The sequence below is a fragment of the Psittacula echo genome, assembly GCF_963264785.1.
Source record: "Psittacula echo genome assembly, chromosome: 24".
In the NCBI taxonomy this organism is placed as follows: domain Eukaryota; kingdom Metazoa; phylum Chordata; class Aves; order Psittaciformes; family Psittacidae; genus Psittacula; species Psittacula echo.
The window spans coordinates 5,209,711-5,235,570 of record NC_137759.1 but is presented as its reverse complement, the minus strand read 5'-3'; the positions used below and the strand labels follow the sequence as shown (position 1 = coordinate 5,235,570).

Sequence of the window (25,860 nt, the reverse complement as noted above, 5' to 3'; positions counted from 1 at the left end):
TCCCTTTGGGAATGCCAGGATCCCACCCAACAGCAGGAAGCTAGAGGCATCTGGCCAGGCCTCTGCAAAGGTCTCTTTGGGAACACTGAGATCCCACCCAACAAACAGGGAGCTGCTGGTGGGGTTGAATGGAGCAGACATCCAAACTGCATCAGTTTCCTTTTGGGCAGCTGAGCCCCAGGAATTAACGACTACCAACATGTCTTCAGTGATGTACTCCCAGAGTTTTGCTGTACATCTGCGGACACACGTTCATCTAAGCAGCTTCAGAGAACAGCACTGACTGCCTGCTCCCAGGTTGCTGCAACACAACAACCTTCAACCCAGGCACTGATTTCTGGAGACAGATCAGCAAGAACAGCTTTGCCTACCCACAGACACATGGAGTAACAAGGAAATCATGCAGAGAAATACTAGCAGATCACCACCAGAAAAATACATAACACAGAACTACAGAAACCCCTCCTTTGGGGTCTCTGGAAGCAACGCAAATGTATGGCAAGAAACATTATGGTGTTAAGTAAAAAACAATTCAGATGACAGTACCTGATCCTCCAAACTGAGTGCTCGCTAGGGTCGTGGGTCTGTTTTTTCCATTAGCCACTGGCAGAGGAAACATCTAGAAAAACAAGAAGACGAGAGAGAAGGGAAAAGAGACTTCAGCATGTTAGGTTTACTGTGCTGCTGCAAAGGGGGTCAAACTGGGTAGGTGGAGGGGAGGAAAGGGGGGAGAGAAGCACTTTATTGATGCAAAACACTTTCCTTGTGTCCCTGCTACATAGATCAGCTGCAGGAGGACAAGAGAGCAGCACAGCTGTGCACTAATATACACACACATTCCTACGTGCATGAACTCCTGTGTACACTGTGTCTGGTTCCTTAGGTGCAACTCAAAACCGTCCAAGAGGCAGTACTGCTGTGGTCAAAACCAACAGTTTCTTCCCTAACTCATTCCCCATGGCCCTGATTACAAGGTGTCCATGGGGCCATGGAGAAAGGGTGACTCCATTCACAAAAGGACAGCAGGACATGACAGCACCCCCCTGAGACCAGAGCACGCAGCAAAGCTTGTTCTAACCTGAACACCCCAGCACCCTCAGTGGTCCAGGTCTCACCCTGTGTCTCCTAGGCCCATCACTGGCAATGAGCCCAAGGAGGACATGGGCTGCCTGGGGGCTCCAGCTGGTACAGGCAGAGGTGACTAAGCCACACACTCCACTGATGCTCAACCTTGGTGCAGGAAGCCTCACATCAGCTCCAGAGGGAATCACAGAATCCCAGCCCGGGTTGGGTTGGAAGGGACCTTAAAGCTCCTCCAGCTCCAACCCCTGCCACAGGCAGGGACCCCTTCCACTGGAGCAGCTTGCTCCAAGCCCCTGTGTCCAACCTGGCCTTGAACACTGCCAGGGATGGGGCAGCCACAGCTTCTCTGGGCACCCTGGGCCAGCGCCTCAGCACCCTCACAGGGAAGAGCTTCTGCCTAAGAGCTCAGCTCAGTCTCCCCTCGGGCAGGTTCAAGCCATTCCCCTTGGCCTGTCCCTACAGGCCCTTGTCCCAAGCCCCTCTCCAGCTTTCCTGCAGCCCCTTTAGGCACTGGAGCTGCTCTCAGGTCTCCCCTTCAGGAGCCTTCTCTTCTCCAGGCTGCCCCAGCCCAGCTCTCCCAGCCTGGCTCCAGAGCAGAGCTGCTCCAGCCATTGCAGCATCTCCACGGCCCCCTCTGGGCTTGCTCCAGCAGCAGCTCCACGTCCCTCTTGTGCTGCTGCCCCAGAGCTGGATGCAGGACTGCAGGGGGGGTCTCCCCAGACCAAAGCAGAGGGGGAGAATCCCCTCCCTCCACCTGCTGCTCATGCTCTGGGGGTGCAGCCCAGCAGAAAGAGCCCCCCCAGCCTCACAAAGCAGTTCCCACCCCTGGTGCTCTGGGGACCCCAGCAGAGCCATGACCCAACACAGCCCTGGGATCCAGTGGGAGAAGCTGCACCAAGGGCAAAGGTATTCAGCTCACCGTTACAAAGACCAGGGTGTTTTACAGCATTGGCCACTGCAGCTACTTGCTCACTCTACTGCTGCAGCTTCAGTATCACAACAAATCTCCTCCTGCCAAGGAGCTTCCTCAAAAATACCTGTATAAATATTTGTAATATATGTTGGGAGGCTTTCAGAAGCTATTATTTAAAAATTTATATGCACCTGCACGCTGCAGAAAACGAATTCTTCTCCACACAAATGGAGCTGCAGCCAATAAAACAACTGGTGGGAAAACGCTTAGGGAATTAACGTTTTAATATCCTTTTACTACACAACTCAAGATACTTTCACCACCAAGTCATTTGAATTTTTATTATTTTTAGCTTTGCAATTTCTGAGCTACTCAAAAGTTTACTGCTTTGAAGATTAAACAATGTCATGGCACAAGTGCCTACAGAAAGGCAGCGTTTCATGCCTTGACATAGCTGATGTCTGGCTGCGGTCAGAAACATTCCTCTGTGCGAAACTGTCTGCCCAGCTTTGTTTGCACAAATGCTGAGGAGGAAAAAGAAAAACCAACCCAAAAAACAACAGTGAAATGTGGCAGGGATGCAAAGAGAGCAGTTAAGGAACCAACTGCCATTCGAAACCAAGAGCACAAATTTGGGATCACATAGATGGGGCACATTATGCACATGTGAGAGAGATGGGGATCTAAAGAAGGTGTAAGCAGTGTTTAAGCAGCAGCCTGTGTGGACAACCAAGCAGCAGCCTGCAGACACCAGCCCTCCTGCAGCTTTACCCCTGGCCATAACCCACCTCTCCCTGCACCCTCCTACAGGCAGCCTTGCATCAGAGCCTCTGAACACGCACCATGGGGAGGGTCCTGCTGCACCCCCAGGAGGCTGCTGCCCAGCCGGGGTGGGCTCCAGAGGCACTTGGGATGGGCAAACAGCCCCACCATCAAACACATCATGTTTCCTCAGGAAATTGGGCTAGAAACAAAACCAAAGCCCGACAGCACAAAAGACTCGCAGCCTGCCTTCCTCTGCAATGCCTCCGGTTTGTCCTGGCCTCCCTTCCCCATCCCCTGCCCTGGCAAGACAGTGTTGTTTTTTGTAGACAGATCCAAAATGACTAAAAATGGCTGTTCCATGGCTGAGCCCCCCCAGCCGGTGCACACTCCCTCCTCCTGAGGTAGGGAAGAGGACTGAGGGAGAAAGTTCTGTGCTATGAGGGCGGTGAGGTGCTGGCATAGGATGTCCAAAGACCTTAGAGCAGCTCCTAGTGCCAAATGGGCCAACAAGAAACCTGGAGAGGGGCTTTGGACAAGGGGGAATGGCTTGAACCTGCCCGAGGGGAGACTGAGCTGAGCTCTTAGGCAGAAGCTCTTCCCTGTGAGGGTGCTGAGGCGCTGGCCCAGGGTGCCCAGAGAAGCTGTGACTGCCCCATCCCTGGCAGTGTTCAAGGCCAGGTTGGACACAGGGGCTTGGAGCAAGCTGCTCCAGTGGAAGGGGTCCCTGCCTGTGGCAGTGGCTGGAGCTGGAGGAGCTTTAAGGTCCCTTCCAACCCAAACCAGGCTGGGATCCAATTAAGTGGTTAGAAACCCCCTTTCCCAACAGCAAGAGGCATTTCTGCACATGCAAGCGGGGGAAGAATGAGATGTATGAACAGAATGGTACCAAGCAGCAAAAATCAACGATGACAACAACAGCAACGACAAAAAAACAAAAAGGCAAAAGGAAAGCACTGCTCACTCTTTTTCACAGCATATCTGTTAGATGCTTGCTGATGCTAAAAAAACCCCAAGGTTTGAGCAGCAAACACGAGTGGAGCAAATGAACAACCTTGTTCCATTGTGCAATGAGTGCTTTCTACTTCTGCAAAAGAGGTGGTGGGTTGTGTGTCCCCTCTCGGCCCTGGGCAATCCCCAGCACACCTCCACACTGGGGATGCTGCTGGGGTTCCCTCCCCACCTCTGCCTGCTCAAAGACAGGTTTCGAGACTGATGCAACCCCTTCCTGCTCTCCCTCCCCTCAGGACTGCGGAGGCACAGACCCCTTCCCACACCACAGCAAGTGGGGATGCTAAAGCAGGGTGATGCCGGAGATGGGGAGCCCCGGGGTTCCCCCTCAATACACACATCACTCGCCAGCTCCGGGTAGTGTTTTGGTGGCTTTTTGTTGCTGCCAGGTTGTTTTTCCACTGTGGTGTGGGCTGAAGCCGTCAGGGTGTGATGCCTCCAGGAGCCCCACACGAGTCATACACGAAGCGCCTTCACTCGCAGGCAAAGTTCACCCACCCACTGCAAATTTCCTTTCTGCTTTTAAATGCTGCTTTGAAAATAAACGTGGGGAGGGGGAGGGAGGAGAGGAACTGGGGCTGGCACAGACGGACCCAGGCACTGAGGAGGGACCCAGGCATAAGCATCTGAAGAGCTGTAATTGGGTCATTACTCGGCCTTTGTTGGATTTGAATAATGGAGATTTAAAGGGTTATGTAAAATCCCCCATCTTAAGTCGATGTATTTGGTTTCTCTCAGCCTCCCTGACAGCTGACAACTTCTGCAGACCCACGTAGCTCAGTTTCCACCTTTCCCAAAATCTTCTCCCTCCATTTCTCCCAGGTTAAGAGATGCAAATCCAATGCATGGGAAGACCCAAACATCCACCACCGCGAGGTTACAGCTGAGAGACCCCACACTTCCAACAGGAAACTCGTAAGGAAGAAAGGGAATTTGCCAGACACAAGTAACAATGTCAAGGAGCACCTTGTTTACTGTGCAGTTCTACCAGTGCAACAGTGTTTTCACATGTGAAAATAGCTTTCCACTTTGCTCACTCTTCCACCTCCGGAACTCCAACCTGGACCAACCTCAGGCCTGAACTCAAAACCTGAAATCCATTTTGCAGCATGGAAAGTATCCAGCTCTTAATATGGGGAGAGGAGGGAATGTGACTCAATACACATTGCCAACAGGCTACTTCATACATGTTCAATTAAGACTGACCTTCCTGACTGCAGCCTCAAACATCCACTGCGGTGTGAAGTCAAACTTCACAACTGCTTCACACTAAACAAAAGTGAGTTTTATCGTGGGGCACAGCTTCAGCATTCTCCAGCACGTCAGAAGCAGCAGCGGTGGGGGCAGAAGGAGCTTGCTCAAGCCCTGCTTGCCAGTAACAGCTTGGCTTTCACCCCCACTTCACTGGCTGGAGCCACGAGAGCTGGCATGCAATGAGAGCAGTCACTTGCAGAGACATCAGACGGCAGGTCCTGTGTGACTGCTCAAGCCCCTGCCCACCCTGCAACAACTCGTCGAGCTAGGAACCCACCCTGACAACCAGCATCCCCACAGCATATGGTTAATACTCTGTTAATAATCATGGCTGTTAACAGCATTTCACTTCTGCCAGAGACCCAGGCTGGCACGCAGCCGCCTGCCTCTATGTAGCTTGGCAGGCATGCTCTGCGGCATGGACAGGACCCCAACCCTGTCTGTGTGCCTCCTGGCTGCTCCATCCTGGCTCTCCTCATGGCATGGAGTGACCCTGCCCTACAAACACACCAGCCCAGCTGGGATATCTGCCTGCACCTTCTCACAGCACACCAACGCTGGCAGCATGGGACAGCTGAGATGATGCACAGGATAACCATAGCGAGTCATAAAAGTCACAGACTGCTTTGGGTTGGAAGGGTCCTTAAAGCTCCTTCAGCTCCAACCCCTGCCACGGGCAGGGACCCCTTCCACTGGAGCAGCTTGCTCCAAGCCCCTGTGTCCAACCTGGCCTTGAACACTGCCAGGGATGGGGCAGTCACAGCTTCTCTGGGCACCCTGGGCCAGCGCCTCAGCACCCTCACAGGGAAGAGCTTCTGCCTAAGAGCTCAGCTCAGTCTCTCATCTGGCAGGTTCAAGCCATTCCCCTTGGCCTGTCCCTACAGGCCCTTGTCCCAAGCCCCTCTCCAGGTTTCCTGCAGCCCCTTTAGGCACTGGAGCTGCTCTCAGGTCTCCCCTTCAGGAGCCTTCTCTTCTCCAGGCTGCCCCAGCCCAGCTCTCTCAGTCTGGCTCCAGAGCAGAGCTGCTCCAGCCCTCGCAGCATCTCCATGGCCTCCTCTGCACTTGCTCCAACAGCTCCACATCCTTTTGTGCCGTTGCCCCCAGAGCTGGATGTGGGACTGCAGTACCATACTGGTGCAGCCAATCACAGCATGAGTCCTCACAGCCGAGCACCTCCCGACAGCGCAGGCCAAGGGCAGCTCTAGCCACATGCAGCCTGTGCCCATCGGGCTGAGCTGCAAAGCCTGGCAACCACAGGGCAAAAAGTAACACACCAAAACCCAAGCCTAATGAACAGGTTAAGCTGGCAACCCGAATTTACAGGCAGGATGCTTTCTCGAAAGCTCTCCTCCAGATTTGCAAGCCCGTCCTGAACTACTGCCAGGAAGTGGTGGTGAATGAAAGCTTATAAATTACCTGTACTTTGGGGCAATTATAAAGGGCAATTTGTTCTGAGGTAGACACAAGCACGCTGCTGTGCACACCCCAAAGCAGCCATTAGACTGCAGAGCTGGGTGGTTGCCTCTGGCTCACTTAGGTGCACCTTACAGATTCCTTTGATTTTCACTCTTAGTGCTAAATTACATTAAGCACAAAGCTTTGGGCAAGCATTTTGCAGATCAATAACTACCCCAGGTATTTATTCATTACAGAAGGCACAAGTCTTTCCTTTTCAGGACTGTCAGACCCAATTTATAGCATCTCACACAACCCTGCCATTTACTGACCCTGCAAACTCCCACCTGACTGTACTACCCCATTAGGGCCAGACCTTAAAATTCACTCAATGCACAGCAAAGCCTAGTGCAGAGCAGGACCTCAGGTTACTGGGGTTGAACACATTTTTCCTAGAAGAATTCAAAATACTGATCTGAAGCAAATGCTTCCACCTGCTGCAAATCTCTGTCTAGCCTTCGCTCCCATCTCCTCTCCTGGAGAGGATTAATGGACTGATGTTCCACTCCTGCTTATTCACAGAATCACAGTTTGGTTTGGGTTAGAAAGCACCTTAAAGCTCATCCAGTTCTAACCCCCTGCCATGGGCAGGGACACCTTCCTCTAGAGCAGGTTGCCCCAACCTGGTCCAACCTGGCTATTCTAATACCAAACTCTGGGGGTTTTTTGTTTTGTTTTTTAAACCTGGCTATTCAAACCTATCCTATTCAAACAAAAATATAAATGTACTCAAACGAGCAAGCTTTGTGATCAAAAAGCCAAAAGGGAGAGCAACCCATAGCACAGCCTCTTTGACAGCCCCACACAGAGCACAGCTAGCTTGCGATGCCAGGTTGAAGACCATCTAGCTAGGAAGCTTTCTGCTTCAGCTACTCATCCTTCAGGAGAAATATTAATGTTCCCTTTATGCAAACTCAGAAGAAGGGTGTGCAGAGATGAGCGTTTGTGAAACAGATCTGGCTCAAATCCAGACTGTGTTGGAGCCCATTGGCCAACGTACTCTGGAGGGAATGGCTTCGTATCATTTGCTGGCAAATGACATTTGCAGGCCCCGATCCTGCGTGCAGCTGCCCCCAGTGCTGCTGCTGAATGCACCAACAGACATGGACACAGATCAGGCTCTGGTCATTCCCAGGGTTACACCACTGTGACAGCATTGGACTTGAACCCAAATTCAACCCACTCGGTGTAGATTCATCTCCAAGAACAAAAACATTCGTGTATAAAGAGAGCAGGTCAGGAGCCCCCCAGGGAATACAGCTCTGAGCATGCAAATGAGGATGGTTTGTTAAATTTGAAAAGAAGGTCTTGGGTTTTTTAAGCTCTAAACACTGAGCAGGATTTGATTTCTTCCTAAGGGGGTAGTAAAAGCAAAGCGGCAGCCACTGCAACCCTGGCCAGAGAGCAGCTGATGGGTTACTGACCCAAAGTGCAGTTCAAAACCTGCCGCTCTCGGGTGCAGGAGATGGAAAGCTCCAGCAGTTCTCCAAATGCCAGGACCTCTGAGATGAGAGGGACAAATAACCACAAACACTGCTCCATGGTGATCACTAAAAGATTCCTGTCTTTAAACACATATGGGCACGGCAGTCCCCCTACCAACTATAAAATGTACTCCTGTGAAAATACATCACTAGTCATTTAATAGAACCAGCCCCCGAACAGGAGCATGAAACTGGGAGAAGGGAGCCTCTCCCCCTGCAGAATAATTGTTCTTTGGGGGAATGGAACCCCCATACCCAGGACAGAGTCCTGAGAGGACAGATACAAGCCCCAGCTGTATAAAAGTGTTTATTCCCGATTGCTAATCCTGAGCACACAGGTGAAGAAGAGCCTTGGCACTTGCCACAGAGTTGAGAGGTACCAGGACAGCAGCTGCCCCTCGTTCTGACACCACTTTCCCCCTTTACTCTTTTCTTCTCCAAGGGACAAAAATATCACCCCAGCAGGGCCATCGTTTGGGTGAGTCGGAACAGCCCCGTGTCACAGAGGTGACCCAGATTGCATCTCCATGTCCTCCTCTGGACTCACTCCAGCAGCTCCATGTCCCTCTTGTGCTGCTGCCCCAGAGCTGGATGCAGGACTGCGGTGGGGGCCTCCCCAGAGCGCAGCAGAGGCGGAGAATCCCCTCCCTCAACCTGCTGCTCACGCTCTGGGGATGCAGTCCAGCACATTGTTGGCTTTTTTGGACTGCAAGCTCCTTGTGGAGCTGTTTTTCTATCTTAGTAGCACATCTGCTTATCTAAAAAGCAAGACACACGCTCCAAGTGCCATGAGGGCGCAGCACAAGGCAGAGGAATCCCACAGAAAGTTATTTTCCTTTGAACACAAGCTCTCCCCTCTACAAGTCACCTGCCAACAACAGCCAGCACCGGTGCAGCAAGCGCAGAGTGGCACATCGCCAGCCCTGGATGGTGCCACAGACGGATGTGCCGGGGACTAACCCTCGCTCTGCCATGACTAGAAGAGACTTCTCCCTCCGAGCTGCTCTTCCTGCTGGGGCAACCCTTAGGTTCCCTTTCATTGAAAATAAACAGCTCCTAAATGCAGCTAAAGGTTTCCAGGCTAGAGAAGAGCAGAGCGTGGGGAACACAAGTGCTCAACTCCTGCAAAATAATGTGCTGGAGAGCTTGGACCCGTTTCAAACTGTGACAAAATAACCTGTGGGAGCAAATGTTTAATACTGGGGAGAGGAAAAAAGCTTGATTAATCAGCTACTGAAGTTGCATCTTTGCAGGGCTTCAGAAAGAGACAGCCAGCCCATTCTGCAGTGAGCATTTAAACAGAGAACACACAACCCCCTTGTATTTCTCCAGACTTTCCCACCCAAAAAAAAAACCAACCCAAAAAACCCCCAAAAATCCAAAACAAAAGAAAACCCACCCAACCCGCCCCCCTGTGCTCCCTGCAAAGGAAACAATCTATGTTTGAGGGGAAGGGACGGAGGGAGAAGAGGGGTAGAGGCTTTGCCTTAACTTGAAAATAAACAAGTTGCAGCACATGTGCACGCACACAAACACCGCACATCTGAAACCCATCATGTCCAATTTACAGGCTCACATTTCCTCCCTTCTGCAGCTCCAAAACACTCCACACCCGCAAACCCCGGGGCCTTTCCAGCCACCCCCCCCTTCACTCACCATACTGAAGTCCAGCAGGTCACTGAGCTCTTTGTCTGTCCCAACTGCAGCCATTCTCTGCTGCTGCTGCTGATTCATACTCCCACAGACTCAACAGTGGCAGTCCTAGAGCAAGCGAGGGGGAGGGGAAGGAGATATTTTAATGACTACAGCAAACTACCCACCCCATTGATGAATATTTTAAAAAGACGGAGCAAGAGAGAAAGGGGCGAGCAAAGAAAAACCCTTTGCGCGGCTCCAGCAGCCAGCCGGAGTCCTCGCACAGCACCCAGAGGCAGGAACAAGCGCTCCATTGAGCAGACACACTCGTATGTTAGTTTTTTTGCTGCCAATTCCACTAGTTCGGGGCCAATTCTGTTCCTGGCGTGTGGCGAATGAAGGGGGGGGGGGGGAAATAAGGGGGGGGGAAGAGTCAACTCATTTATGAAAGGGTTCAGGCAAGTTATCACTCAGGCGCTTGTCTGGCTCGGCTCCCTCCTCCTTCCCCCCCCTCTTGTCCTTGCTTAGTTTTGCTTAAAAAAGCCAAAAGAAAAAGGTCTGATCTTGGGCCTCTTTCCTTTGGGTGGCTGAGCACCTGCAGCTGCTTGCTCAGGGGCTAAAGTTGGGGGCTGAGGGCTGAACCTCTCTGCTCCCCCAAAAGTGACTGGGAAGAATGAAAAAAGACAAGTTTGTTTTCAGAAGGATTTGGCAAAAATAGAGCCCTCCAGGCAACCTGGCAAGATAGGGAAATAGTCTTCTTCCTAATTTTACTGGTTCTTTTTGGTTTATTTGGGTGGGTTTTTTTTCTTAAAGGAAGATTTTGAGCTTTTGGGCCAATGATAGAGAAATATTTCTTTGGGAGGGAGGTTTGGGATGAGACAAAAGAGTCCTTTTTTTTTTTTTTGGGGGGGGGGGGCTTTTTCAGGATCTCATTCATAGCTACAAAGAGCAGCTGGCCAATAAATTTAACTCCTCAATCATAAGCTTTAAGGAACAACCAGAAAACTCCAGGCTACCCAAAGCGTTTGTGGCTTTCAGGCTCCACCACATTTCAATGACGTTCCTAAACCAACGCAGCAACCAGCCCCGCATGTAGAAATCCCGTCTGCCACTATAAAACCCACCCGGGGGGGGGGGGGTATTTTATCTTATTTTCGTTCTTTTCAGTGTCATCCACACTCAAATCGCTTCTAAAGCATCTTACACACAACCCCAACCCCGGTGCTGGGCGGCCGGGGGACACCCCCATGTCCTTGTTAGACCCCCGCAAAACACCGCACACCCCCCCGGGGCGACCGGCAGCCGGTGCCGAGCTCGCCAAACTTGCAGCAGTACGCCGTCGCACAGTATATTCAGTCCGGTTTTTATATAGATAGATAGATATACACACACATATATACCTTCTCCCCGCCCCTCGTTTTTACCTCCCGGCCCGGGCGCACAAAGCCGCGGCCAGGCCCCGCCGCGGCCGGGCTAACGCGCAGCAGATGTCGGCCGCTCCTCTCCCCCCGTCCCGCTCGGGTTTCCTCCAGCGGGGCCCAGCGGCACCTTCTCGCCTCGGACAAAGGCCCGGCCGCCTCGTTCCCCCCCTCAGCTCCAAGCGCGGCCTGGGCTGAGGTGGGGTTGGGAAGGGGAGGGGGGGGTGTCCCAGCGGCCGCCCCTATCCCGCAGAGAGCCCCGAGCAGCCCCCACAGCCCCGCTCCCCGCCGCGGGGGGAGCCCGGAGCACCCCCTGGTTGCTCCCGCAACTTTTGCAGCCGCCCAGACCGGAGCTGGATGGAGGACAGGGGTGGAGAGGGGGGAGAGCTGAAGTTCGCTGAACGGCCGGAGACCGACCCACACACACAGAGTAATATGGGAAGGGGGGGACCCGACCCACACACACGCTTCCAGGCACCCCCCCTCCGCGTGTGGGGACCCCGAGGACCCGCGCTGCCCGGCCCCGGCAAACTTTACTGAGGGACAATGGAGCCGAACCCGGGGCAGTCCCCGCCGGGAAGGGAATGGGGAGGGAAACAGTGGGTGAAGTCCCATCCCCTCAGCGGCTCCGGGACGGGGGGAGGCGCGTCCGGACTTTATCACTTTATTATAATTGTTATTAATGTATTTTTTTTATTTAATTGGGGTTTTTTACCTGTTCCGGGGCAGGCGCGCGCCCCCCGTGCGTGCGGGGCAGGGGAAGCGCATGAAGGTCCCGCGCTTATGGCAGGCCGGGCCGGGCCGTGTAGTGCTGGGGGCGGCGGCCGCGGCGCCCAGGGCCGGCGGGCGGCGGATCCTATTGTTCTCGCACCGCCGGCGGATAGAATATCGCGAAGAAGCGGCGCGATCGCCCCGGCCCGCCCCGCGCCCCGCCCCGGGTCCAAACGCTGCTGCTGCTACCGCCGCTCCGCCTCCCGCTGCTGTTGCTGCGCTCGCCGGCCCCGCTGCCTCCGCATGGTCCCCCCGCGGCGGCGGCAGCGGCGGGGCGAAACGCGGAGCTTCCACCCCTCGCACCACCCCTTCGCCTCACGCCCTCACGCCCCGCCCCCGCGGGGCGGCTCACCTCCCTCTGCGCAGTATCCCTCCGCCGCCCGCAGGTGATGGTGGGGCTCTGTCTCACAACACACACACACACACCCCGCTGCCGTCGAGGGAATGGCGGGCGGCTGGTACCGCGGAGGGACGGGCCCCTGTGGCGGCGCAGAGGGTGGGGTGGGGAGGAGGCACCCCCGAAATGCAGGACTATATTTTCTGGCGGAGGAGACCGTCTAAACGCGCTGTCGAGGGGCGGAGCGAGAGAGCCGTGACGACACGGGAGCTCCGGTGATGGACTGATAAGGTCACGGAGTGCCGTCCAATGGGAGGGCTCCGTCGCTCCGAGTGGCAGGTGGCGCGACCAATCAGAACGCGCTCCTTTCCCTTCCCCGCCCACCGAGCGCGGCGGTGGCCGGTGGGCGGCCGCACCTCCGCCGCTTCCCCGCCGGGGCGGTCCCGGGATGCGGGAGCTGCTCCCGGTCTTGCGGCTCTCCAGGAGCCCGCTCCCGGACACGCTCTCGGTGCTGCGCTTTGGGGTGGCTCCGCCCGGCGTGGGGCCGGCGGGACCTGCACGGGGGCCGAGTTCCGGCCCCTCGGAGTCCCCGCGCGTCCTCTACGGTGCTGGGGACGTCGCGACCCCCGACACAGGGCAGCTTCTCGCCCCTGTCGGGAAGCGCTGCGAGGCCTCGGGCCGTGACACCTGCCACGCAGCCTCGGCCGGGCCCCGCAGGACAGTGGGCATCGTGCTGTAACGTCCGTGGTTTATATCCAGATCCTCACTCGCATCTTTCCGCCTGTTTACCCGCCCGGTTTAACTTCCAAGCTGGAGCCGGCGCTTGGAAGCCAGCCGGCGGGTGCTTTGAATCAAAGGTGCCGCCCGGCCAAGCCCTGGCACCGTGTGTAACGTGCCATGGGGCACCCGGCTCACCGGGGTGGGGTGGGGAAGCTGCTGCTCCGGGGATCTCCGTGGTGCCCAGCGAGCTGCTCCCCCCATGGGGGCTCATTGATAGTTCTTTAAAACATCACCTGGGAAGAATCATAGAATCATGGAATGGTTCGGGTTGGAAGGGACCTTAAAGCTCATCCGGTGCCAGGGCTGGAGCTGCTGGAGCTTGGGGATGGGATGGGAAAGAACCCTGGGAAGGGGACAGTGAGCAGCCCTGGAGGCAAAGCTGAAGGATGTTAGCTGCGTTACATGCAACAACCAAGGGACTTTTAAAAAGGGCCTGCTGGGACAAGAATGGCTTTAATCTGCCGGAGGGGAGACTGAGATGAGATGAGAGGTGTCCCTCCCCACTGCAGGGGCTGGAACTGGATGAGCTTTAAGGTCTCTTCCAAGCCAAACCATTCCATGATGATTCTGTGCTGTCCCCAGAGCCACTGTGCCATGAGGGCACCTTGCCGGGAGTCCCAGGATGAGGAGGGTGATGGGAGCTTGGGGCTTCGTGCTGCATCCCAGCAGCTTTAGGGAGCACGTTTGAGTTCATATTTGCATTTAGTCACAGTGTGAGTCAGACATTCCAGCCCCGGCTGCCGAAATGCCTCAGCTCTGACTTCTGATTTCCCACTGCAACCTTGTTTTGTTTGGTTTTGGGTTTGGGTTTTTTTTTCCCTATTCCCCCCCCCTTTTCCCTTTCTCCTCTTTTTCTTCCCTTTCTGGCCAGCCCCGATTCAAAGCAGGTTGGGTTCCCAAGGGAGCAGAGCTGGCACTGGGAGCAGGGCAGTGGTGATGCTGGAGGGGTGGAACAGGACAGAGCGACAGCCAGGGACACCCCAGAGGGTTTATTTTTCCCTGCAGCAGTGGGGAGCCAAGGTGAGGATAAGCCCTGCCAGACTTTGCAGCCATGCAGGGGGGTTAGAAAAGGAACCCCCCACATCCCTCCCGCGATGGTTGGGGGTACATGGGAGATGGCTGAAGCCATCGGCACCTTTTGGCTACTGCAGCCATCACAGGGAGGCCGCAGGGAAGGGCAAAACCGGGGGGGGGGGGGAAGGGGGTAGAAGATGAGAAACGTTTTAATTAAGAAAAGACCCGCAGCTCAGCCAGCACAGAGCCAGGTCCTGCCTCCCACTGCGCTCCCCATTGCCCCTTGCTGTCCTCCTGCTGGCACTGGGCATCCAGAGCCAGGTCCTGCAGGAGCATCGGGGGTGCCCAGGGCAGACTTCTGGGGGTGCTGGACCCCCTGAACAAGGCCTGGGGGAAGGGGATGTGCTGAGCGTTTGGCCAGAAAGGCAGTTTTGTTGTTGGTTTCCTGAATGATGCATTCCACATGGCATTGCATCACGCACAGCTGTTACATCACTTTAGCCAGGAAATTTAAAACAAGTGGCCTCGGCTGGAAAGGGGGGTTTAATTTTCTTATGGACAACAACAACACCAGGGACAGAGGGAAAAAAAGGCCTCAGAAGTCTCTCTTTTTGGTTGTTTTGTGTTGTTCTGGTTTTAAAACCCGCCCATCTCTCCCATTTCAGACACTTTGTCCCCAGCTTTCCCCCAGCCTATTGATGGTGCAGCAGCCAGGCAACCCCGGCCATGGGCTCTCAGTGAGAGCAAGGCTTGGCTTGCGCTCTCCAGACAGCCCAGCCAGCAGCCATGGACCCTTTGGCCGTGCTGTCCCATTCTCCTCCAAGGGTGTCCACTCTTCTTGGCCACCCTTGCAATGCAGTGGGGCATCCTCCAGCTCCCAGCCCTGCTGCAGGGTGATGCTTGTCCCGGTGCTCAAATGCTTCCTGGATCAAAGCAAGCATATGCCACCAGCAGCTCCTTGAAAGCATCATTAGCTTTGCCCACCATCCTCCCTTTGGGTGCTGTTTGTTATTAGTGATGGCCCCCAGCAGCCCCCACAATAGACACCGCTGTTATAATGCCATCAGCTGAGTAGTTGGGATCTCCTGTGGGACAGCCTGGAGTCACGGATCCAGATCCATGCCAGCCCTCTGGGGCTGACACACAGGGACCAGCCCTTGGTACAGCTCTGGGAGACACGCTGGCACAGGGTACCTCGAAGAGCTGTGGCTGCCCCATCCCTGGCAGTGTTCAAGGCCAGGTTGGACGGGTCCCCCGTCCGCTGCCAGGGATGGGGCAGCCACAGCTTCTCTGGATACCCTGTGCCAGCGCCTCAGCACCCTCCCAGGGAAGGACTTCTTCCTAATGTCCAGCTGAGGATGCTCTTTATTCCCTTGGCAGCAGGATTCAGTCCCCATGGCACCGCAAGGCCTGGAGATGCTCGTGTACATCTGGGCAGTGCAATCCTGCCCAGAGGATGTGGACAAGTCTGAAAATCTTGCCTTAAACTGCTTTAAAATCAACCAAAACCAAGCAGGGGTCATGAGGGAGCCCTTGGGCTGGTGTCTCAGAGGAGCAAGACGGTATCCTGCAGCCCACAGCCCAGGGTAGCAACCGCCTACCGACAGGAAACCCTCAGTATGTTTGTGTGCTGGGGAATCTCCTCTGAATGGAAAGAAAAGGCACCTCCGCACCCAAAAACCATCTTAGCATCTCCCCCGAGGTGTAGGGGCATCTCCTGGGCTGGCCAAGGGGGGGACTGCCTTCCACCACCAGGATGAAGGGATGAAGGTTGGGGTTGGCTGAGATGGCTCCTGGGTGGGAGAAGGTTGACGGAGGATGTAGGAGATGCTGCTGGGAAAAGGCCTCATCCCCAGCTGTGCAGGCAGCCCTGGCCTGGGCAGAGGAACAAGGAGGGGGCCCGAGGGAAGGGGGAGAGGGAAAAGAGGGAAGGAGTAAGGTGGAAAGGAAAAGGGAGGTGGAGGAAAAGAAATAGCTGCTATGGGAGCTGGGTGCAGAGCAGGGGACAGGGATGGGAGCCTTGCCCAGATGGGGCATCCAGCACCTCTTCACAGGTGAAACCAGCAGGATCTGAGGGCGGTTGTCAAACCTTGTCCATGGAGAAGTGGCAGAACCCATCCAAAGGGCTGCCAATGTACCCCCGCCAGCTGGAGAAGTCCCCTTCCACCCGTCCCAGTGAGGAAGGGACAAGAGTAGATGGCAGGGTTTTGCCTGGCTGAGCTGGGGTTTGGAGCTGAGATGGACATGTCTCTTTAACGGGGCTTCTTTCCAGTTTCTTCAGGCTAAGCAGTCGAATACATCACTGCAGTGGCTGAGGCTCAGAACCTTGCAGATTGCAACCATGCCCCAAAGCGGAGCTGCTCCAGCCCCTGAGGACTGTGGTGGCCTCTGTGCCTTTGCTGCGGGGGAAGGAGAGGGCCCAGGTGGGACCAGGCGGGGGATTTCCCTTCCCTACCCACACTTCTTCCCTTGGTGGGTTTCGAGATACAACGTCAGGTTTCAGCATCATCTCCGCTGCGCTCCGGGGAGACCCCCCTGCGGTCCCGGTCCAGCTCTGGGGCAGCAGCACAAGAGGGACGTGGAGCTGTTGGAGTGAGGCCAGAGGAGGCCATGGAGATGCTGCGAGGGCTGGAGCAGCTCTGCTCTGGAGCCAGGCTGAGAGAGCTGGGCTGGGGCAGCCTGGAGAAGAGAAGGCTCCTGAAGGGGAGCAGAGCTTCCCCTGTGCCCTCTCCCAACCATAAGGCAGGGCAGAGGCTGCTGCCAAGGGAGGATCACCCCAGGGCGCGTGTTCCATGGGGGAGCACCCAAAACGCCCACAGCGTGTCTGTGGGTGCTGTCGTGCAGCTGAAGCTGGGTCCCTCCCCAGCATGGCCCCACCACAGCTGCAGCTTTCCAGGGTCTTTGGGGAGCAGTGGGGTGCAGGGGGGAGATGGGGCAACATTCAAAGGTGGCTTAAAGGAGACCAGAGGAGGAGGAGGCTGAGGAGATGCTCAGCCCTGGGCATGTGAAATGATACAGCAGCAAACCCCATCTCTCCATGGCCATGGCCAGCAGGCTGTAGAGGGGTTTGCCAGTCAGGGGGGAGAAGGAATAGCTGTGGGCACCCAGGGGTTGGCCTCAAGCTGCACCAGGGCAGGTTTAGATGGAGCTGAGGAACAATTCCTGCCCCAGAGGGTGCTCAGGCATTGGAACAGGCTGCCCAGGGCAGGGCTGCAGGCACCGTCCCTGCAAGGGTTCACACCCCGTGGAGACGAGGCCTCAGTGCCATGGGTTAGGGGTGGCCTTGGCACTGCTGGGAGCGGTTGGATTGGATGTTCTTGATGGTCTTTTCCAACCTGCTTCTATGATTCCGGCAGTGCCCAAGCGTCAGGGACATTTGGGATGGAGCAGGGTGCTGTGACTCTGGCTCCCAGCAGCGCTGCCAAAGGCTGGGGACCCCAATGACCCCCCCTCCATTGCTGCCTGTGTCCCTGCAGGGCCCTGCCAGCCCTCCCCATGGCAGGGGGGAGGTGGGGAGGGTGAGGGCACAGGAAGCCAGATTAACGGTGAAATCTGGGGCAGCCCCATCTGTCAGGCGTCTCCTGTGCGGATCCGCTGTGATCCCCCTGCAGTGCCCCCCCGCCTGCATCCCCTCCCCACTCCCTGCCAACCCACATCCGGGGGCTGCGGGACCATCCTTGGCGGGGGGAGAGGAGGCCCTGGGGTGCTGGAGGGGCTTTTTACCCCATTAAACCCTGGAGGTGTCTCCTGTTCCCACAGGCAGCCCCTGCTCCAGGCTCCAAGCTCTCCTCCAGCTCCGTTCCCGGACATCCGGGTGTTTTCTCCTTCTTTGAGGTCTCCAGAAAGCTCCAGGGCAGGGAATTGTGCAGCCGAGCCCCATCTCTGCAGTTGGAGCTGGGCGAGCTTTAAGGTCCCTTCCAACCCAAACCAGGCTGCGGTTCTATGAGTCTATGGTCTTAAGAAGTGGCTTGGAAACCCCCAGCCCTGCCTCAGCCCCGCCGGATGCTCGGTGCTGTGCAAAAAGGGATGCACCATCCCTGGAGGCATCCAGGGCCAGGCTGGATACGGATCTCAGCAACCCGATCTGGGTGAAGATGTCCCTGCTCACTGCAGGGGGTTGGACTGGATGAGCTTTAAGGTCCTTTCCAACCCAAACTATTCCATGATTCCATCAGAGTGGGCAGGAGGACCAGGTGGAAGGACATGAACCAGCCTGAAAGGAAACCATGCCTGTGGCTGTATGTGTGTGACCTGGGGCTGCGGGGACACATTCACCTGCCTGGGTGTGCGGTGACCTCAGTTTAACTTGGCAGTCATCAGGCACCTTATCTTATCTCTACATCGAGCTGTGCTCACAGCTAAACAAGTGCCAAGTGCCTTGGCTTCCCCTGCTCCTGCCTCACCACTGTGCTCCGTGCACTGAGCTGGCAAACAGCTTTCCCCTGCATTAATAGAGGGGAACAGGGCCTGCTCCCAGCCCTGCATCCCTCCTCCACTGCCAGCATCCTGGAAAGGGGAGGTTGAGATGCTGGTGTCATCCTTTCCATGAGTGATGAAGCTGAAACCAGCTGAGCTCCAGTCCTGGAGGTGCTCAGGGCATGTGGGTGCTATGGGGCGGGCAGCCGGGATGCATGGGGCTGGGTGATGGGCTGCAGGGCAGACCCTGGGGTTTCTCTCTAGCTCCCAAAATACAGCTCTGGTGTAAAAGGTGTAGAATCGTAAATCCCAGCCTGGGTTGGGTTGGAAGGGACCTTAAAGCTCCTCCAGTGCCACGGGCAGGGACCCCTTCCACTGGAGCAGCTTGCTCCAAGCCCCTGTGTCCAACCTGGCCTTGAACACTGCCAGGGATGGGGCAGCCACAGCTTCTCTGGGCACCCTGGGCCAGCGCCTCAGCACCCTCACAGGGAAGAACTAATTCCTTACCTCCAACCTAACTCTCCCCTGTTAAGGGTTGAAGCCGGGCTCACGCGCTCCGGTGTCACCCTGGTTTATAGCTCGCTGCTTTCCTTTCCTTGCCGCTTTTAAACTAAACGTGGCTCATCTTTGCTGTCGAGAGCTGCCACTTCTCAGGTGCAGGCAGAGCTGCATGGGGGGCACATCCGCCCCCCCCCCCAGCCCTGCCTCTGATGCTCTGCGGTTTCCCTCCCTGCTCCAGGGCCCCCCGGGCCTGGGTGCCAGCGCGATGCAGGCAGCAGGATGTGACCTCAGACCTCAAGAGGAGCCGCCACCGAGGGGGAGGTGGCCGGGATGCTGGGGGGGGGCTCTTTGCAAGCCACCATTGGTGCTCCTCTCCCAACCGCAGCCTGGCCGCAGTGCAGGGAATGAGCGCTCCAGGGCTGGGGGTGACAGCGTTTGCCAGGGCCATACCGGGACCCGGGCACGATGATGGCGAGGAAGCGCCCTGAGGCCCTCAGGGATCGCCCTCGGGGCGATGGCACAGGGGGGTCCCCTTCGTTCAGGGCCAGCCCCTCAGGCTCTGCCATCAGGAGGGACCTGGTAGCACCGGGCAATGGCTGGGACCGTGGGGTCTGTGCTCCGGGCCGGGGGGTACGGCTGGGGCTCAGCCCTCATCCTGCTCCGTTGCTGGGCTCTTTGGTCACATGGTTAAAGGTCACAGGGGTCACGGGGTCAAAGGGGGCAGAGCCACACAGGTCACGGCGTGGGGTCAAAGGTCACGAGGTCAGAGGTCATGCGACGCAGAGGCGGGATGGAGAAAGGCCACTGGGTCAAGGGCAACGGGGTCAGGGGTCAGCGATCACGTGACCAGAGGTCAAAAGTCGCAAGAGGTCAAAGATCACCTGTTCAGTGGTGGAAGGATCATGGGAGTGCTGGGAAACTGCCACATGGGCAGAAGTCAAAGGTCGTGGGGCATGAATCAAAGGTCAGAAGGTCAAAGGGTCAAAGGTCGAGGGAGCAGAAGTCAATGGGCACGCCATCAGCGGCCGCTGGTCATGGTGTCAAAAGTCAATGGTCATGTGACAAAGGTCAAAGGTCGTGGGATCGTGGTCAAAGGTCACTGGGTCAAAGGTCGCGGTGAAGGCCGCGGGGTCACAGCGATCGGTGCTGGCACCGGGAGCTCCAGAGCGGCGGGAGGGGGCAGGGCCGGCTCTGACCGGCAGGGGGCGCCAGAGACCGGGAATGGGTCCGCTTCCTGCATCCGCATCCCCCATCCCGCACCCCCATCCCTCATCCCGCACCCCCATCCCTCATCCCGCCCCCCCATTCCCCATCCCGCCCCCCCATCCCCCATCCTGCACCCCCGTCCCCCATCCTGCACCCCCATCCCCCATCCTGCACCCCCATCCCTCATCCCACACCCCCATCCCCCATCCTGCACCCCCATCCCGCACCCCCATCCCTCATCCCGCACCCCCATCCCCCATCCTGCACCCCCATTCCCCATCCTGCCCCCCCATCCCTCATCCCGCACCCCCATCCCCCATCCTGCCCCCCCATCCCCCATCCTGCCCCCCCATCCCTTATCCTGCACTCCCAATCCTCCATCCTGCACCCCCATTGCTCATCCTGCACCTCCCATCCCTCCATCCTGCATCCTCATCCCTCCATCTTTCACCCCTATCCTTCATCCTGCACCCTCATCCCACATCCTGCACTCCCATCCCACATCCTGTACCCCTATCCCGCATCTGCACCCCATTCCCTGCATCCTTCAACCCCATCCCTCCATCCTTCACCCCCATCTCTCATCCTGCACCCTCCATGCCTCATCCTGCACCCCACATCCCTCCATCCTACATCCTGCACCCTTCCACCCCACACCTCTTCACCCACAGCCAGCACTCCTGGATTCTTGCTGCATCAGGCATCCCACTGTGCCTCAGTTTCCCCAGGGAACACAGCACTCCTGGCACCCCCTGGCATTCCCTGTCCTACTCCCCTTGGAAGAGACCTGTCCCTTGTGGTGCCACCCAGGCTGCAAATCCACCCCTTGCCCTCCCCAAGCCAGCAGCATCCCACTAATGCTGCATTCCTGACACACTGCCCTGCCCCTGCACCCCCCGCATCCTGGAGCCCCCCAAGCATCCCTAGGGACCGCGAGTGTCACCGTGGCAACCAGTGATGGTCAGCAGCCGGTGACCCGGGTGCCCTGGAGGGAGCCCTGGCCCTGGCTGGGGTCACTGGGGTTAATCAATCTCATTGCTATGCACAGAGCCCTTCACTGCCATAAGCAGTGCCAGGGCTGGAAACGGGATGAAAACGGGACAAAACCGGGGGGAAACGGTATAAAAATGACTCAAAGGGGGTTGTTCCGAAGGCCAGTCCCAGTCTCACCCCGTAGAGACACCCCTAGATGAGCCCCTCTGCAGGGACTTGGGGTCCTAGGGTGCCTGGTTGGGGGTCTGAGGCTGCGGGGAGGGTGTCTGTGCTGCACTGGCAGCCAGGGGCTGCCCATTCCCAATCTCCCTGCCCATGCCGGTAAGCCTGGTCCCACCGACATTCCCACATCCCACCGGAGAGGGTGCGGGAAGGGGCTGGGAACTTCGCTGTGCCTCAGCATCCATCCTCCTCCTGCCCCATCCCAAGGGAAGAGGGAGGCAGCAGCCATGTGCCTCCAGCAATGGGGAAAACACCCTGTGGAGAGCTCAGCTCTCCAAATCGGAAGCTGATGGCAGCCTTCCTCCAGCTCACTGCTCGGAGCCTTCCTCACCCTCCTGCATCCCCATCCCCATGCAGGTCCCTGCCCATGGAAGAGCTTTAAGGTCCCTCCCAACCCGAACCATTCCGTGATTCTCTGATACATCCCTGGGCTTGGAGCCACGGCTGTGGGACCTCCTGAGCTGGCTGAAGCCCAGCAGACTCATCTCCCCAGTGGGATCACCTCCTGCCTGCGCTTCCCGAGCACTTGGCTGGGTTTGATCTGCTGCTGCTGGCTCTGGGCTGTGCTGGGATGAGCCTGGGGATGGGATGGGGCACCCAAGTCTTGCCCAAAACGGGATCCTGCTCCTTGGAGCACCCCAGCCTGGCAGGGCAAATGGGACCATGCCTGGAGGATGCCTGGGACACCAGCCAGGAGGGAACCTGGACATCAGCCACCTCCCATGTCGAGATGCTCCTTAGCACAGGGATGCAGCCCGAATAAAGCCACCAGGTACCATCAGAGGTTGCGCAGGGCTGGACCCTGCATTGCCACCTCCTGACTCCCAAACTGAACCCCAAGAGGCAGCCCAGAGCTTGGGGGGGGGGGGGGGGGGGAGGAATGAAAGTGGCTCTGGGAAGGGGCAGTGGCCATCCCTGGAGCTCTGCTGCTGACCACCGTGGTCTCCCCCCTGCTCCGGTGTGGGGCTGGAGCCTGCGGAGGACAGACACAGCGTCTCCAGCTCACAACCACACTCACCTCGGGGGGGGGGAGCTGCTGGGAAAAGGCTCCCCCCGCCTCTGCCGGGTGGGGCAGTGCCTGCATTTACCGGTACTGGGTTGACAGCACCGTCGGGGGGGGGGGTTCCAGTTCCTCCGGGCCCTGCCACTGAGGGTCCCGTGTCCAGCGGGTGGTGACATCGCGGTCCCTGGATGCTCCTGGGGCCGCTCCGTCCCTCCGGTGAGGCAGGGCAGAGCAGCGGGGTGGGAGCTGGGTGCCAGGAGTTGCTTTTTCCCCCTCTTAACGTTGCCCCAGGCTCCCATTTTGGCTCCAGCCCCAAGGGGACACCCTGGTGAATCCCTCCCAAGACCCACAGTGCCGGGATGCTCCAGCTCCCCCTCCATCCCGAGCATCCCGCCCGGAGCCGCACGTGAACGGCAACAAAGGCAGATTGTAGCTGACGGCTGGAAGATGGATTTATTGCAATGATGCAAAAATTAGTTTATAGAATATATATAAATAAAGATTTCCTTCCTTGATGGGCGAACTCAGCACAGCAGCAGCTCCTCTGGCAGGATTTATTAATCACCCCAGCTCACGGCTGGTGCAGTGGTGACTGTTTCCCTGAGCAAACAGGGCTGCTGGTGACCTGAGAGGGGGTAAAAGAGCTCGGTTTTAGGTCTCTCCTCAGCCCAGCACCACTTACTGCTGCTGTGAACAGGCCTGGCCACAAAGCCGAGCAGCCTGGCAGATAAGGGCCAACCCTCACTGCAAAGCCAGCTGGCAGGGAGGCATCTCATTAGTTAAACATGGGGAAACTGAGGCACGGATGCAGGGTGACTTGTCTGAAGCTGAAAAGGACCAAAGGAGGGATACAGGAACTTGTGCTGCAGTGTGAAAGGGGGATGTGCATTCTGTTAGCTTTGGGAGGCAGCAGGTTTTGGGGGCACCCCCCCTTCCCAGACTCCCTGCACCCACCCTCGGTGAAACACCACATCCGAGCCAGCCCGCTTTGTCGGAAGAGGAGGGAATACCCCTTGGGATGGCTTCACCGCATCCCCAGGCACCATCACCGCATCCTGCGGGGGAGCGGGGCACAGAGGGGCTGCGGTGGGGGTGGCAGCGGGGTGCAGGCTGCTGCTCTCTGTGTCTCCTTGTTGTGCGGTCGATCCCCAGACAGACTCCTCGCCTTGCTGCGTGTGCTCTTTGGAGCCCATTGATTTCCCTGAGTAAGTGAGTTTGTATGGATCATGCAGCATGCAGGCCGGGCTGCCCAGCGGTGCAGCAGCCGGCGGGGGGGAGGGAGGCTGCGGGGGGGGGGGGGAGCCGGGCAGAGAGTGGAGCCGATCAATATGGACAGTGTGAAGTGAATTAATGGAAGACGTAGAGCCCGGCTGACAGCACTGCCGGGGCCGCGCTGCCCTTCGGGGGCTGCTGGGAGGCAGCTGGCGATGCTGAGAGGGGTCCGGGGGGACCCCGGCTCAAATCCTGCCCTGGGAATGGGGGACGCCAGCGGGGCAGGGAGCGGCTGGGGGGGGTCTTGGGGCTTTACAGCTCCTCCCTGACAAGAGATTTGGGGACCTCTGGTTCCTGAGGAAACCTCATGTGCCCAAAGCCTGGCCCTGCTGCAGGGCAGCGCCGCTGGGTGCAAGAGCATCTGGAGCTGTGCTCCCTACAGAAACCTGGAGAGGGCTTGGGACAAGGGCCTGTAGGGCCAGGCCAAGGGGAATGGCTTGAACCTGCCCGAGGGGAGACTGAGCTGAGCTCTTAGGCAGAAGCTCTTCCCTGTGAGGGTGCTGAGGCGCTGGCCCAGGGTGCCCAGAGAAGCTGTGGCTGCCCCATCCCTGGCAGTGTTCAAGGCCAGGTTGGACACAGGGGCTTGGAGCAAGCTGCTCCAGTGGAAGGGGTCCCTGCCCGTGGCAGGGGTTGGAGCTGGAGGAGCTTTAAGGTCCCTTCCAGCTCCAACCAGTCTGGGGTTCTGTGGTTCTTCACCAGGCATCTTGGGTTTAAACAATGGTATTTTCTCGTGGCAAACCATAAGCTTCCAAGGAGACCGTTTGGTCAGGATCTCCATGAAAACGTTTGGGTGTGCTGAAAATAAAAGAAGGAGAGAAAAAACCCCAGCTCCTGATTAAAATGTGTTGTCTTTTCTTCCAGGGGGGCTCCCCACATCCAGAGGGTGGAACCAGGACCCTGCCTACAACCAGCTTGGTGCAAGCACGAGAGTTTCAATGTCTTATTTGCCTTTGCAGAGCATTTCAAGCCGAGAGCTTGAGAGAAACCCAAATCCAGCCCCAAAATCCAGCCTCAAAAGTGCCAAGGAGCTGAGATGAGCGTGGGGCAGCTGCCAGGAGCATCATTCCTCTTTCATGGTTGAAGCCGTTTGCTGCTCTGCCCTGGGTCATTCCTAGTGCGGTGGCGATGCACGTTCAACAGAGCCGCGTGCAGAGCACGTGGCCAGTGTAGAAATCTCCCAAACTCCACCCAAAATGGGGCAATCTGCAGCCCATGCCCATGCTGAGGCTCACTGGGGTCCTGGGGCACGATTACTCTTCCCCTTTCTGGTACAGTTTTGCTGGGGTTGAGCTATAGAGCCTGGAGCCTTGAGGGCTCTCATAATTCATGGTACAGGATGGGGTTTGTCACAGCGATGCCCGTGTGTGCAGTCCTGTGTAAGGCTGCTCTCAGGACGGCTTTTCCCAGTGGATTTTAAGGCCAGTGAGGGCTGCAGGGAGGCATTTCCCATTTCTGAGGCTTTTGCAGCTTTTTCCCCCTTGGTGTTGAAGCAGGACTAAAGCCATTGCTAGGGATGCTTCAGGAGCAGGGCTGGAATTGTGCCTTGGGGCTTCCTGCAACACCTTGATGTCCTGGGTACTTTGGTACAGGAGGGGCAGCCCCTCAGGGGCTGTCAGGGTCCTGAGGTCCCCATAGCGATGGGTACAAGGAGCTGCTGGGCAGGGACTGGAGTGACACCCAACTGCCCAATCCAGTTGCAGCCCGGACACCATCAGCTCCTGGGAACTGGAATGAAGGAAAACCTTGTTGAGCAGGAGCACAAATCCTGCTGTGCAGAGCGAAACTCGCTTTTTGTGTGCTTTACCCCCTGCTGATGTGAGCATGAGTGTGGCCCATCCGCGGACTAGGTCCATCCTCCATCCTCAGGGATGGACTGCAGCAGGACCGCCCTTGGGGATGCTGTGGTCCTGCTGAGGAGGTGTGAGCTGTGTTGATGGCACAGCTGCAGAACAAGGAAGATGCTGCCCAGCCGCAAAGGCAAAACCATGCCCTGGAGATGGGTGCCCACCTCTCCATCACAAGCTACGCAATGGGGATGTGATGGGTGAAGAAGGGTACCACCACCAGCGTGGCATTGTGTCCTTCTAGGTAACTCCTGGGGTGCAAGAGCAGAGGGCAGGCAGCTCCTCTGGGCCCAGCGCTGGGTAACACGAGGCAGGTGGGCCTGGGGAGGGTAAGGAAGAGGTGTGCTGGCCCTTTAAGAGAATAATTTCGGAGCTGGCCTACTGAGTTATTGATTGGCGCTATGGTAACGTATATTAGATTATGTATGGCTGGAAATGTGTTGTGGACTGGGAGGCTTGTTTGGGAAGCCAGCACTCTTCTTCTTG

At 57.2% G+C, this 25,860-nt stretch overlaps 1 protein-coding gene across 16 annotated transcripts in view; it reads right to left on the bottom strand.

Annotated features, from left to right (window-relative positions):
• Window positions 1-12,337, bottom strand: part of TCF3 (transcription factor 3) — a 76,069-nt gene extending 63,732 nt beyond the window's left edge. For 14 of the 16 annotated variants that reach the window (XR_013958422.1, XR_013958423.1, XM_080633756.1 and 11 more), the window contains exons 1-3: window positions 11,731-12,337; window positions 9,619-9,723; window positions 547-619 (exon numbers count right to left, since the gene is read on the bottom strand). Coding sequence is in view for 13 of the 16 variants with exons in the window: in XM_080633756.1 (XP_080489882.1) it covers window positions 547-619; window positions 9,619-9,696 (151 nt within the window). In the remaining 3 variants the exon portion in view is untranslated. Of the gene's footprint in view, window positions 1-546; window positions 620-9,618; window positions 9,724-11,730 lie in introns of those variants that run through there. The other 2 variants (XM_080633764.1, XM_080633763.1) reach the window with 2 other exon arrangements.
• Window positions 12,338-25,860: the final 13,523 nt, after the last annotated feature.